This window comes from Triticum dicoccoides, chromosome 4A (assembly GCF_002162155.2).
Source record: "Triticum dicoccoides isolate Atlit2015 ecotype Zavitan chromosome 4A, WEW_v2.0, whole genome shotgun sequence".
NCBI classification, from domain to species: domain Eukaryota; kingdom Viridiplantae; phylum Streptophyta; class Magnoliopsida; order Poales; family Poaceae; genus Triticum; species Triticum dicoccoides.
Window position 1 is genome coordinate 601,384,548 of NC_041386.1, and position 14,293 is coordinate 601,398,840.

At 45.2% G+C, this 14,293-nt stretch overlaps 3 protein-coding genes and 1 long non-coding RNA gene across 5 annotated transcripts in view; all 4 read left to right on the top strand.

Moving 5' to 3' along the window:
* Positions 1-1,214, top strand: part of LOC119289333 — an 80,008-nt gene extending 78,794 nt beyond the window's left edge. Inside the window, exons 3-4 of one of the 2 annotated variants that reach the window (XR_005141483.1) lie at positions 712-797; positions 1,163-1,214. This is a non-coding gene — a long non-coding RNA (uncharacterized LOC119289333). The remainder of the gene's footprint in view (positions 1-711; positions 798-1,162) is intronic. The other variant, XR_005141484.1, reaches the window with a different exon arrangement.
* Positions 1,215-3,182: 1,968 nt separating this feature from the next.
* LOC119283757 (wall-associated receptor kinase-like 1) lies at positions 3,183-4,647 on the top strand. Its single transcript, XM_037563171.1, has 3 exons — positions 3,183-4,139; positions 4,258-4,401; positions 4,529-4,647. Exons 1-3 carry the CDS (start codon positions 3,183-3,185, stop codon positions 4,541-4,543), a joined length of 1,116 nt encoding a protein of 371 aa, XP_037419068.1. The 3' UTR covers positions 4,544-4,647.
* On the top strand, positions 4,406-5,424 carry LOC119283758 (putative wall-associated receptor kinase-like 16). The gene has a single exon (XM_037563172.1). It carries the CDS (start codon positions 4,639-4,641, stop codon positions 5,422-5,424), a length of 786 nt encoding a protein of 261 aa, XP_037419069.1. The 5' UTR covers positions 4,406-4,638.
* Positions 5,425-7,040: 1,616 nt separating this feature from the next.
* LOC119287207 (wall-associated receptor kinase 2-like) lies at positions 7,041-10,888 on the top strand. The gene is made up of 3 exons (XM_037566733.1): positions 7,041-8,034; positions 8,114-8,266; positions 9,569-10,888. Exons 1-3 carry the CDS (start codon positions 7,041-7,043, stop codon positions 10,792-10,794), a joined length of 2,373 nt encoding a protein of 790 aa, XP_037422630.1. The 3' UTR covers positions 10,795-10,888.
* Positions 10,889-14,293: the final 3,405 nt, after the last annotated feature.

Genomic DNA, 14,293 nt, shown 5'->3' on the forward strand with positions numbered 1-14,293 from the left:
ACCCCAGCCACAGAAATGCTGACGCGTGGAGGTCTATTGGTCCCGGTTGGTGCCACCAACCGGGACCAAAGGCCCTTCTGCCTGGGCTCGGCGCACAGGCCACGTGGAGGCCCATCTGTCCCGGTTCTGGTTTGAACCGGGACTAAAGGGTGAGGGTACTAGTAACGACCCTTTAGTCCCGGTACGGGAACCGGGACTAAAGGCCCTTACGAACCGGGACAAAAGGCCGGTTTTCTACTAGTGCTACCTCATTGGTACTTATAGCCTTATAGGAGGCTGATTCTCAAATTGGCTAATAAGCAAGGCTTAAATTGGCTAATAAGCAAGGCTTCTCTCGATGTATGAACCAGCATTACATTTGAAACTGAATCAAGTTAACAGTAGATGTAAAGGATTTTTTTCTATCATGTTTGTCAAAATAGTGCATGACACATATCATGCTCATTGATATGCACATGGGTTACAGTTACTGTACTGATTACAAAATCACCCAGGCTCTGTCATGAGAAATATAAGACAACAAAAAACAGTTGGTTACTTCTCTCCGATTTCACATGGATAGTTGGATTCTGAGTTACATGTGTAGTTTTAGTTCTATAACTTTGATTGACTCCCTGGTTAGTTGTTCGCACACTGTTAGGATGCTTAGTTCAGTTAAAGATATAATGCCGTATGAGTATAAGAATACTAACGAGCTTTCGCTCATGCTAGAGCTGCAGTAACAACTAAGCATCCGATATATAATAACATCATGAAAGGGGCACGGAGCGGCGATCCAATATACACCGGCGATGAAGGTATATTCATATACAATATGTATATGGTACCATCATCTCGGGCTTCCTTGGACTTCCTGTTTGACCTTTGTGCCTGTTCATATAATGATGTGATTCGGCATGCTGATTGCCTTTTTATCCACTGATTTTTCTTTTCTTTCTTTTTATGATTAAATTTTCAGGAAAATACCACTGTATGATTATATAGGTTTAGCTCCAGTTCACATTTTTTTTTTATTTTTCAAGTGCATGCTATGGTTCATATAATAACTCCATTTCTTTATATTTCACTTTGTCAAGTGCATGCTATGGTTCATAGCAAAATTCAGATTTCTATTAGAATTCAGTGATGTTCTCACCTTAGATTTTATTTTGCGTAATTGTAGGAAGTGGGGATGGACATTCGTGGATTTGTCGTCCCTGATTTGCTTTGTGGAGGTATAATCTTTCATAATGTGTTGTTAACATATCTCTGGAATAAGTTCTTATGTTCAGTACATATAGTTTGGTTGATTATCTTTTAGGGGCCTTCTTTGGAAAGGCTTCGACGGACTGTTTGAATTACTGCCTTATTAGGTTAATGGAATTTGAACATGTGACTTTATCTTAGTGTCAACCATACAAAGGAATTAGTGACCTGTTCTTAATGATATATAGAGTAGGCAGTAGTGCATGGTAATAATAAAAAATGCATCATGTGTGTGTGCAGGACACATGCCCATGATTCATAATGATTTTTGGCAGTCTTAGAAGAAAATTTCCCATTGCTTTCATCCCCTTTTGAGTGTCAATTGCAAAGTTCATCCGTTGGTGAAAGGGAACTGTACTCTTCTTTGTTTTAGTGCTCTGTCTCCCTACTTCTATGACAGAATGGTGTGGCTTTGTGTACAGTAAATGTTCTCTACTCTTGCATCCCATGTATTACTATTGACATGGTTTGTCTACACTTATCTTTAAGGCTACAACCTGGAGTCTCATAGGTGTGTGAAGATGATCTAGGGCATTGCTTCGTTAGGGGTTCACTTATGTACAAGAATGGCATGTTCTTTCACGTGTAATATATTGTGGTTTTTTCTACTCGACACCACCTGGACCATGATCACCGTAACCTGCTCTATGGTTTGGATCTGAGCACTGGACCATGGTGCTGGACAGGGCACGACGCCCTAAAGACCGCTCTTTGGAATTCCAATATACTTAGATAGATAAAAATGAAAGTTGAGGACCAACATGTATGTTGTATCGTGAATGTCCCCCTTCATAGCATTGTTTTATGAAATGCACTAATACTCCGAGAAGTTGTTTTGAGTATATTTGTTACAACAAGTATGCTTTGGTATGAAATTTGCCAATATCGTGTGATGAACCTTGATGTTTAGTATTGAATCATTAGTAAGTGTTTACTAACCTCCTTTTTTAGATGTTACCTTTGCAATGAAGTTGTTTTTGGTATAACTTTATCCTATGTAGCTGCCTTACTTATATATGGATGTGCTGCAAACTTTGTTTCAGATTAGGACATTGCTCTCTCATTTTCGCGCTCTTAGTACTGAACTTAATGGAAGTGGTTACCTTTCGTGGTCACATGACTCGATGTCTTTTATTAGAAGTGAATGTTTCTTCTTTCTTTTATTTTGTTGTCCTATTTGAATACGTACGCTAAACCATGATTATATTTGCTTGACCACATTGTTAGGATCGGCACCCTCGCGCCAAGGCGCGCTGCCGATCTAGTTTTCAATGAAGGTGACGGCCTCACTCGTGTTGACGTTAATCAGTGGTATAGAGTATAGACGTGTACTACTCGTCTACAGCTATGTAGCAGAAGTACACCCAGTGAATTAGCTAACTCTAGCGACAAGTCAATCCATCCGGTCACAACCCAGGCCGCTGGGCGAGTAATGGTATGAGGACCAAGCGGGACGGGTCAGCCACGTGGGAGACTAGTGGGTAAAATTGGAGAACGGACCAAATCCAAACAAACAACAGCCCGCCTCATGTGCTCACGTAAATTTATAAAATTAAATCTCGAATTTGGGTTTTGAAGCGTCAAAAAGTTCAAAAACCAATCTCGCATGTAGCTACCAGAATGTCTCATGTGCATTTGCAGATATCCATAAGACATGACTTAATTTATGAATAAGTTTTGTTATAGTTTTACAGATGTTTTATAAACACAAGTATTCGCACCAAACTTGAAACTTTACATAACATATTTTCCATTTTTAAAAGATTTTCAGTTCACCTAACAAATTTTCAATGACGGCAACGGCCTCCCGCGTGTTGACGTTAGTGAGTGGTAGAGTATAGACGTGTACCACTCGTCTACTCCTATATGTAGCAGAATTGCACCCACTGAAATTAGCTAACTTTAGCGACAGGTCCATCTATCTCCGTTCCGCCGTGATGCTAACGAGCCGGTGCGTATTCATCACAGCGGTGCTGCAACTACTAATCTCGTTCCCGGCGGTCGCCGGGGAACCACAAATCGGGCTGCCCGGCTGCCAGACCAGCTGCGGCAACGTGAGCGTGTTCTACCCGTTCGGCATGGGACCGAAGAGGTGCTACTGGCCGGGTTTGAAGCTCACCTGCGACGACCGCGGAAGCAAACCCCCGCGGCTGCTCTTTGGTGATGGTGGCGCTGGTGCATTCGAGGTGGTCGAGATTTCCCTAGAGAAGCTCACGATGCGCGTAGTCAGCCACAAACTACAAGCCATCAACATCAACATGAGCAGCGGCGGCTCTGGCCGGTTGAGCCTCGGTTACACCGAGGCCATCGGCGGGGCGCCGTACTTCCTGCAGCAGGGGGCCAACGAGATGATCCTCACCGGGTGCAACGTGCAGGCGACACTGCGGTGTAACGGAAATATCGTCAATCGGTGCGCCTCCTTCTGCCCCATATTTACTGACGACAATGGTAGTCCGCTCCCCGCCCAGTATTTCGCCGCAGACTACAACTCCAACAGCTGCTCCAACTTGGGCTGCTGCCAGTCGTCCATCTTGTCCAGCAGCACGTCCTATGATGTCGAGGTCAATCGGCTCGGCGATTGCCTGCGGTACGGCCCTGTGCCCGACCCGTTTCCCGACGATGTTCCAATGAATGTGCTCATCGCTGAGGAGGGTTGGTTCTACCCGGAGAATGTCATAAATGTTACCTCGTGGCCCACCGTGATTTTCCGGTGGGCGGTGCCGCATGGTGCCGCGGTCCCGGTGGGGCCGTGCCCCGACGAGGCAGCCCGGAGCATCTGCAAGAGCACCCATAGCTATTGCACACAAGAGTGGTCAAATATACAGTCGGGGACTATTCTTGCCAGTGCAACTCCGGCTACACCGGCAACCCTTACCTCACCTATGGATGCCAAGGTGAGTTCACAACTTCACATGTGCAGCTATTGCACATGTTGATGTTTTGTTAACTTAATTATGGTATCTTTTATTTACTTAGTCTTAAACAAGACATGCTAAATTAAATTGTGTGCAGATATCCATGTGTGTGATCAGAAAGAAAAACATGGCTGCTTCGGCCATTGTGAGCGACTGCCCGGATATGTTAGCTGCCGGTGCCCAGAAGGAACCAATGGCAACTACTCCATACCCGGGGGCTGTGTCGCAGACACAAACACAGGTATGACACGCACCAGCCAGTCGATTACTACTACTAGTACGTGCAAACAATGGAACTATTATTTTATTGGGCCTGCTTAAGCAAATAGTTATAGTAAACATATGTGCGTGTATTGTTTAACTTTCAGGTAACTTGGCCTTAATCATTGGTTTGTCGGCTGCAAGTGGCCCATTCATTCTACTTTTGGTTCTTTGCATACTCGTATTGTCAAGTGATTTTCAGGAACAAAAGCTGAGGATGTTGAGACGGAAGTTCTTAACTCAAATCCGTGAACAACTGCTGAAGCAGTTGGTATCTCATAGGGCAGACATCGCAGAGAGGATGCTCATTTCGTTAGAAGAGCTACAGAAGGCTACCAACAATTTTGATCAAGCTCGAAGGCTTGGTGGTGGAGGGCATGGCACTGTCTACAAAGGGATCTTGTCAGACTTGCATGTTGTGGCTATAAAGAAGTCAAATATTGTTGTCAAAAGAGAAACTGTCGAGTTCATCAATGAAGTTGCGATACTCTCACAGATCAACCATAGGAATATTGTAAAGCTTCGTGGGTGTTGCCTCGAGATAGAAGTCCCTTTATTGGCATACGAGTTCATTTCCAATGGAACACTTAGTGATCATCTTCACACGGAAGAACCAAGATCGTTAACTTGGAAAGATAGGTTAAGGATCACAACCGAAACATGCAAAGCTCTTGCATACCTTCACTCTGTTGTTTCAGTGCCCGTAATACATAGAGATATCAAGCCTTCCAACATACTTCTTGATGATGCCTTGACAGCAAGAGTGTCAGACTTTGGAGCTTCAAGGTACATTGCCATGAATCAAACAGGAACAACAACTGCAGTGCAAGGAACTATAGGTTACTTGGATCCTACATATTATTATAGCAGACGCCTCACAGAAAGTAGTGATGTTTATAGCTTTGGAGTTCTTCTTATTGAATTGCTTACTAGGAGGAAGCCATCTTTGTATAGATCCAATGAAGGCGTTGGGCTTGTCATAGATCCAATGAACCGGGACTAATGGGCCTTTTTCTACTAGTGCTAGCACTCTTTCCACTAGTGCACAGTGGAAAAAATATATGATTCTCCGCATAAAGCACATCTGTCTGAGCCTGGGCCATTACATTTACGAATCTGGTCCGCCGTAGGCAGGCGCCCCTTAAAATCTTGCCACAAGAAAATCTTAATCTTGAGAGTAATTCGAGAACGCTATATATATGTAACCTTAGAAGTAGGGGTGCCAGAAATTAACCTATCACACAAAGATTTAATAGAGAAACGGCCAGAAGAAGATGGGGCCACACAACTGAGTCCTCATTCTCCGAGAGCACGGGGATGTAGGCAACAAGTCTCTGCCAAGCATCTAGCTCTTCAGGAGATAGAGAACATCGGAAAGCCAGGTCCCAGTTATTACCGGAGAGCTCAAAGACAGATATCTCTAGGTACGGGCAATAATAAAAAAGCATAAGGGCCGTACATATCATTGTAACTTGCCTATGACATATCATTGTAACTTGCCTATGACAGTAGTCTGTGTTTTTTATGAGTGTGCGTTATTGTTGACCGTGTGTATCTAAGTTATGCAGCGATAGAGTGCGTGCTCATTGCGTTTGTATCATCTTGATGCTTCATTTTGAGTGAATAAAATCCACCCTTCAACCCCCCAAAAAAAGCATTGATGTTCCTGACCTAGCAGGATAAAGAGTGGTTGGAATCACCGTCCCGGCCTTTAAGGGTAGAAGAACACGTTTATTTGACCAACGGTTCTCACCCTCAGTCATCGAAACTCTGTGTGGGTCCCGGGGAGACCGGCCAAGTCCAAGTCTTCACATATAAGACAGTGACATGTTTGTTTTCCTTTTATTTTTGCGAGAACACATTTTTGTTTTCAAGGGGCACAAAAAGCCATAGACCTGTATACTAGTCCTTTTGGAGGCTAGTCTTTGTGAGAACGACCATCCTCGATGTGGAAGTAGTTTGGTGAAGTTTGCATACTATCTTCTTTACAAGTATAAAACATACACTAAAATATCTCGACTCGCTAACATTTACAACCAATCAAATAATTTTCATAGGTCTGCCTCTAATTAAGTGGAGTTGTTTGTTTTAAAACACAAAATATATTCCTAAAATATCTAGACTCCGTCTCATTTCCAGTCAATCAAATAAGATGGAAATGTGGCTCTGGATCTAACAATATGTTGATGGCTAGAAAAGCCATCTGGACCACTCAAACACACGGTTGCTGGCTAATGTTTCTTTCATCAGGCATTTGGCCAAATCCATACGAAAAATCACCCAACCACGTGCGCTCTATTTATTTTTTATTCTGTCTTTCGTCATTGGAATATCCGAATGACTTGTGCATTTGCGAAGTTGCCTAGGAAATGACAAAATTTGCGAATGACTTTTGTTATTTTCTGTCCACATGAATGTCTCAGAAAAATAGATATTTGCACAGATTTGCAGTTCACTCAACCCATTTTCAAAGAAGGCCTCACACACCTTAGCGTTAGCGAGTGGTATAGATATGCACACCTGGATTACTCCTGCATCGTAGCGCATAACTGCATAAGTACACCACTGGAATTAGGTAACTGTAGCGACAAGTCAATCCATCCTGTCCTGCCATAGATAATGCTAAGCAGCTGCGTATCCATTGCGGCAGCGGTGTTGCTGCTGCTAATCTCGGCAACGGCGGCCGCAGCAGGTCCTCCGCGGATGAAGATAGGGATGCCCGGCTGCAACACCACCTGTGGCAACGTAAGCGTGCCTTACCCGTTCGGGATGGGCCCAAAGAGCTGCTACTGGCCGGGGTTCAAGCTCACCTGCAACAACAACGGAAGCAAGCCCCCGCGGCTGCTCCTCGGCGAGGGCAGTGGTGGCGTGTTCGAGGTCGTCGATATCTCCCTGAAGAACAGCACGATGCGCATCGTCAATCGTGGACTGCGAGCCATCAACATGAGCGACGGCTCCGGCCAGTGGATCATAGCTGACGCTGAGACCATCGGCGCCGGTGGGGTGGCCTACCTGCTGAACCCGGGGTCCAATGAGTTCATACTGACGGGCTGCAATGTGCAAGCGACGTTGCTGGCGAACCGGAGCCTCGCCAGCGGCTGCGCCTCTTTCTGCCCCGAATTTGGTGATGGCATTAGCTATACCCAAACTTATAAAAGGGGAAATTCCAAAGCATGCTCCAACATCGGCTGCTGCCAGTCCACCATCCAAACTGCCAGCGCGTCTTACGGCGTGGAGCTCAAGCAGCTCAACTACAGCGGCGTGTACAGTAATTTTGGTTCCCCCGTGAACGTGCTTATCGCCGAGGTTGGCTGGTTCGACGTAGACCACAACCTGGAAGTGGTCATGAACGTGGATTGGCGGGCAAACAAAAATCTCTCGCGGGAGGCTGATCAGCTCAGGGTTCCCGTGATTCTCGCGTGGGCGTTGGCACACGACGCAGCAGTGTATAACACTGGCCATTCGCGCTGCCCTCGCGACGCAGCCCGGGGCATCTGCAAGAGTACCAACAGCAATTGCAGCGTCGGAAACACAATTGAAGAAATCAGAGGCTATTCGTGCCACTGCAAGGAGGGCTACGAGGGCAACCCTTACCTCACAGGAGGATGCCAAGGTGAGTTTACAACTTGACATGCGACTTACGTAAACTTGATTCTATTTTTGCTTGATTTGATCAGACAATATATATGCAGATATCAAAGAGTGCAATCAGAAAGAAAAACATTTCTGCTTCGGCGTCTGCGAGGAACTGTCAGGCTCGTTCCGGTGCCGCTGCCCGAATGGAACGCATGGAAATTACACCAAGCCCGGTGGCTGCATCATCGACTCTGTGGACACAATCCGAGGTACACTAGCGTGTCGATTACTATTGCGTGCAACAGGAAACAATGGAACAGTTAATGTTAATTAGTTAATTATCTCGTTCCATCTAGGAGTGAAATGCATCACTAGTCCAACAATTCGGAAATTCATCGATTTAGGCCATAAAATTGTCTATTTGATCAAATAAGGACAAAACCGACCTGAGAGGAAAAAACTGGCCAGGTGCCCGCCATGTCAGCCTCCCTTATTCCGCTAGTGAACTAATAATTTTTTTAGGAGATCTGTGTGCAAGGTGACTGGTTTTTTTCTCACAAACCATGCTAACAACATCTGTGGAGAAAAACTATATATAAAAAAAAATTAGTGTTGCCGAGAATCGAACACAAGTGCTTTAGCATTGCCAAGTAACTAATGTCACATTTGGTTGTACTGCTCACCTTGCCTTAGCCCAGCTAGCTCGGCTGAAGATCTTGCCGTCAAGAGCGAGCCAAATTGGCTCGCCTCGGCGAACGATGATTTCTTTACCCATCAAGGCTAGCTTGCCCTCTAAAGCCAAATTATTTCGGTTGAACCAAATGCTTAGACTGGCCCGGCGAGGCCCCAGGATCCAAACGTGCCCTTAACTGACCAGCACAACATCCTCATGTTTGTGAACTAAGTCGAAGCCCACTCCATATATTAACAGAATATACAAATGCTTTCCTACATTCACGCGATCCTTTCCTAAACCCACATGTTAATTTGAGGAGCGGCCTGATAGCCAACAGAAGGAAAGTGGATTTAGGAATGGATCTTTAAGAAAGGATCCACGTGATCACATGGATTTTGGAAAGGATTTGTATTCCATTAATATCAAGGTATCATCATTCTAATAAAGAACGGATTGCATCTTAGTACATATGTTGATTGATGTTGCGCTGGTTAGCGAGTTGCTCAGCAGCCCCAATGGGCTTCTGTCCGATTCTCGGCAACGCTGGTTCATTATAATATATATATGTGCTTCTTCTCAATATACATGTTGTTAGCAAGGTTTATGAGAAAAATTGGCCACTTTGCACATAGCCCCCCTGAAAAGTAAAAAATTCTTAATTCATGAAGGGAGGCTGACATGGCAGCTCCGTGCCCGGTTTTTCCCTTCTCGGATCAGTTTTGGCCTTATTTGATCAAATTAACGAGTTAATGGCCGAAATCTATCAATTCTGAGTTGTTGGCCTAAAATGTGCAATCGGTTTGAGTTAGTGGACTAATGGTGCATTTCAGTCTTCCATCTAGTATATATGGTTGAGCAAATAGTACCAGCAGTAAACGTGTGAATTGCTTTTCAGGTAACAAGAACATGGGTTTAGTCATTGGTCTCTCAGTCGCTAGTGGCCCATTTATTCTACTTTTGGTTCTTGGTGCACTTCTAATAACCCGTGGATTTAAACAACACAAGACAAAGGTGTTGCGACAGAAGTTCTTTAGTCAAAACCGTGGCCAGCTATTAAGGCAATTGGTATCTCATAGAGCCGACATCGCAGAGAGGATGCTCATCTCTTTAGAGGAGATAGAGAAGGCTACCAACAATTTTGATCAAGCCCGCAAGCTCGGTGGAGGTGGGCATGGCACTGTCTACAAAGGGATCATGTTAGACTTGCATGTTGTGGCCATCAAGAAGTCAAATATTGTTGTCAAAAGAGAAATCAACGAGTTCATAAATGAGGTTGCCATACTCTCACAGATCAACCATAGAAATATTGTGAAGCTTCGTGGATGTTGCCTCGAGACAGAAGTCCCTTTACTGGCTTACGAGTTCATTTCCAACGGAACACTCGCTGATCATCTTCACACGGAAGAACGAGGATCGCTACCTTGGAAAGATAGGTTAAGGATCACAAGTGAAACAGGGAAAGCTCTTGCTTACCTTCACTCAGCTATGTCAGTCACTGTAATACATAGAGATATCAAACCCTCCAACATACTTCTTGACGATGCCTTGACAGCAAAAGTGTCAGACTTTGGAGCTTCAAGGTACATTATTCCCATGGATCAAACAGGAACAACAACTGCGGTGCAAGGAACTATAGGGTACTTAGATCCTATGTATTATTATACTAGACGCCTCACGGAAAGTAGTGATGTTTATAGCTTTGGAGTCCTTCTTGTCGAATTGCTTACTAGGAAGAAGCCATCTGTGTATAGATCTTCCGAGGGTGATGGACTTGTCATGCAATTTGTTGCACTACTTGCAGAAGGCGATTTGGAAAAAATACTAGACCCACAAGTTATAGAAGAAGGGGGCAGCAAAGTGAAAGAAGTTGCTACTCTAGCCATGGAGTGCGTGAAACTAAGAGCAGAGGAGCGACCAACCATGAGGCAAGTAGAGATGGCGCTAGAAGCTCTCCAAGCACCCAATAAGCGTGTCCAGGCTGATTTGGTAGAAGAAACAGTTGAGAAGGAATATGCAGCAACAGGCTATCCATCCACCAGCCAACAAGCAAAGAAAAACGAAGGAAGCAGGTGTTATAGCCAAGAAGATGAGTTCCTGTTATCTGCGACATACCCTCGATAGTTTTGCTTGCTTGTAAGTGAATTTTTAGCCATGGTGAATTGTTTCTGTTATTGTAAATCAGTGCGTGTTTTTATATGAATATATATGCCGAACAGAACTTGAGTGTATGCTTCATAAAAACTGAATGCACCCAACTATGTTGTTCTAATTTTGCATGCTGCCCTGCTCTCAGTCTTGATGATCATCTATATATCCATCTTCCACACCTACTCGTAAGACTGACCAAGACACTATCCATCATTTCGTTGCACTTATACGTATTTATTGATGTGTCTATCCTTGTCTCCGTTACAAATTGTGCAACTTGTGGTAGTAGAAGTAAGGTAGCCGCTCGGGTGTTGGGCATCTTATTTAACCATTGAACCCCGCAATGTCATTTGATATCTCAGTATCGTCTTGGGAACATTGAACTGCACACCCCAGAATGCAAACTATACCAACACTACGGTACAGTGCATGTAATGCAACAATTGGTTTCATCTCCACGCAAAAATTGGAATTAAAGCAAACGCTGCACATGCATGCATGCTGGTTGCTGGCCCTACACATAGAACCTCTATGATTCGAGCGTGTGATGAGCAGGGACTGGTGATGAGTCCAAATCTCATCTCCGTGTTCAAATAGGTACATGGCGTGTTTCGACTCTTGAAGCTCCCAGCAGCAAACACACATGAGTCAAGTTTCTCTCGGTGTTCTCATTGACCTGTCCCTCATCAATCCACTTGTGTACTACTACCGTGCAATATAACCCATCTGACTACAACATGTGGGCTACCATTGTTTCATTCAACGTCTTCGCAGCGATAATATTACACAAGGCAAAAAGAGACGGACTTTCACGGACTAGGCTGCATGTTCGACTCTAATTGCCCCCCCCCCCCCGGATTTTCACTGGTGGGCCCGCCTCATTTAACCAAATCTCAGCCAATCAATTTCTAACTACCTTGTATGTGTCTAGCATTGCTCTCTTCGCAGTCTTAGCAAATACTATTACTCCGTAGGTGTGCGCCCATGCAGAGACTGGTAAAGGTTTTAAATCTCAACTGCTAACAACGTACTCTAAGTAACTCTCAACTACTAACAACCTACTCTAAGTGCCCCCCTGGCCAAGGAACCCCTGCTTCTCCTCCGGCTGTGACCCATGTGAGCAATGTCGTCCTCACCTCCGGCAAGGCCCTAGCCAGCGCCATCCTTGTCTCCAGATCGGTTGCTCTTTAACCTGAGCGGCTGTCAATCATTATAAAAAGTCTGACACATATATTCATTTATTCTGTATATTCATGGTAGATGGGGAACAATTGATTGACCACCTGCATCACATCCTTCTAAAAGGAACATTTTTCAGAGGCAAGTTCCACAGAAAATTGACAAATATTGGCCAGAAGTGCATGATAAGAATTGTTTTCAAGCCGTTGGTAAATCCTAGGCTTGATAGATATTGGGAATTAATTTGGCAGTGAGGCGCTCTTGTAGATACCCCGAGCCACGTCTCCGGGGAACAGCTGCATCACGGAATGAGTCGTTGTGGTTGTCATGCTGTGGGGAACCGCATACTGGAGGATCAAGGGAACCTGTAGCCTGATCTTTCGCTCTATGTTGGACAGATCCACAAGTAGTTACTGGCAAAATCACCCCATCTCGGCGATAAGCAGGTTCACGCCTTTCTCTATCAGGCCGCCGTCCTGTGGTTTCAGCTCCACCCCATAGAGGACACGTATCCCATGAGAATGGATGACTCATAGGACCCGACGTTGGACAAGGCATTCCCGCCGCCACACGCACCTGTGGCCATCAATCGACGTTTCAATTGTATCGTTGCGTGGACCTATCAAAGCCGGTGGCTTCTAGTTTCCATGTGTTGGTGTGTTAGCTTCAGCTAGCTAGTCTTCGGCAGGATCAATCTTAGCAGCGTCAAAAACGCTCTTATATTATGGGACAGAGGGAGTAGCTTAGTACGTACGTCTCTGGAAGATCAGTCCCTTGTCAGGTTGCTTGGAAGCCAGCATGCACAAACGCGTGTGTTTTCAGGTCTCGGCCGAAAGGATCGACCGTCTTTTTTTCACAAATATAGAAAGATTGTGTATAATGCCATTGATAGATAGAAGAGAACATTACCTAGAGAAGGGAGGACGGGCACCAAACCAAAAATGTGGGAAAATGAAAAAAAAAAGTGAAGCAACACAACCCTCAACTAGCCTAGCTCAAACTCCAACCAAGAAAGGTGAGGGGACAGGAGACAGGGCGCCAAGGCCGTGCCACGACCAACACGAGGCACCTATGCCACATGGCAATGACTAAAGAACCGACAAGGTCAATGTGACACCTACCTTAAGCGGCTAGAAGAGTTGGCAAGTGGGTTGCAGGACACGGCCAGGCCCGATGAAGGAGCCATGGAGGAAGAGCCCAGATGACCTACATGGCACCCCAGATGCCTGTTAGGTAATCTTGAATTATTTGAGTTACGTAGAAGTACTAGTCCGGTTCATATGCAAGTCTGTGCGATGCTAGTTCTGTGCGTGTAGTAGGAGTCCAAGTGTTTGATTAATATTCCCTGAGCAGGCCATGATTTAGTAACACCGGGAAAAATATAAAAGCAATAAATAGGAAAAACAAAGCACGTGACAAGGACCTTTGGCTATCAGTTTTTTGTGTGCGTGTTCATCGTGTGATTTGATGTGATTGATCCATGGGCGAATCCCAACAATTTGTATCTAGTGCAAGGTTCAAGTAAAGCTGCACTTGACCCGGGGTGGTGACCCGACTAGTGCCTCGGGGCGGGCAATGAAGTCGCTCGGTGGCGCAGCGACGAGGAGGATCAGGTGATTGTTGTTCGGCGGAGCGACGAGGAGGGAGACGATAGGTTGTCGTCAGCAAGGAGGCGAATGGAGATCGATGACGGGAGCGGTGGTGCCGAGGTGCGGTGCCAGAAGTGACCAAGATAGTCGTCCGCGGGAGATAAATGAGTTTAAGAGTCACGCGAGTTTGCGCGACTAGTCACCGTGGTGTCAGTGAGTCGTCGTCGTTTCCAAGTGCTCATCTCTGTGAGGAGTCATTGAAGATAAAGCATGCCCAGGTCGTCTATGTGTCTCGACGAGAGGATCAAGTTCAACTATGTGGGGAGGTAAACTAGTGAAGGTGAGTCTTTTCGATTAGGCCATGTCTCTATATGAGACTGGAGTGTGCATGGTGTAGTGCACTGGATGGTGTGATCTACAAGAAGTCGGCATGTATCTTGATAGGGTGGATGGTGAAGTCCATCGGATGGTGTATTCCACGGGTTACTAGCTAGACTGGGTAGTCCAAGGCATTTTTGAGGTGGTACATAAAATTCGCCAAGTTGAAATTGAGGAGAGATTGTTGCAATCAACGAAGTGTATCAATTTAACTTGTTGTGGTGCGGATGAGTCGACAAGAGATAGTCTATAACGAGTCAAGACTGGATTCGCACCGAAGACAAAGAGTCAAGATTAGAGAGAGAATGTTAGGTAATCTTGAGCAT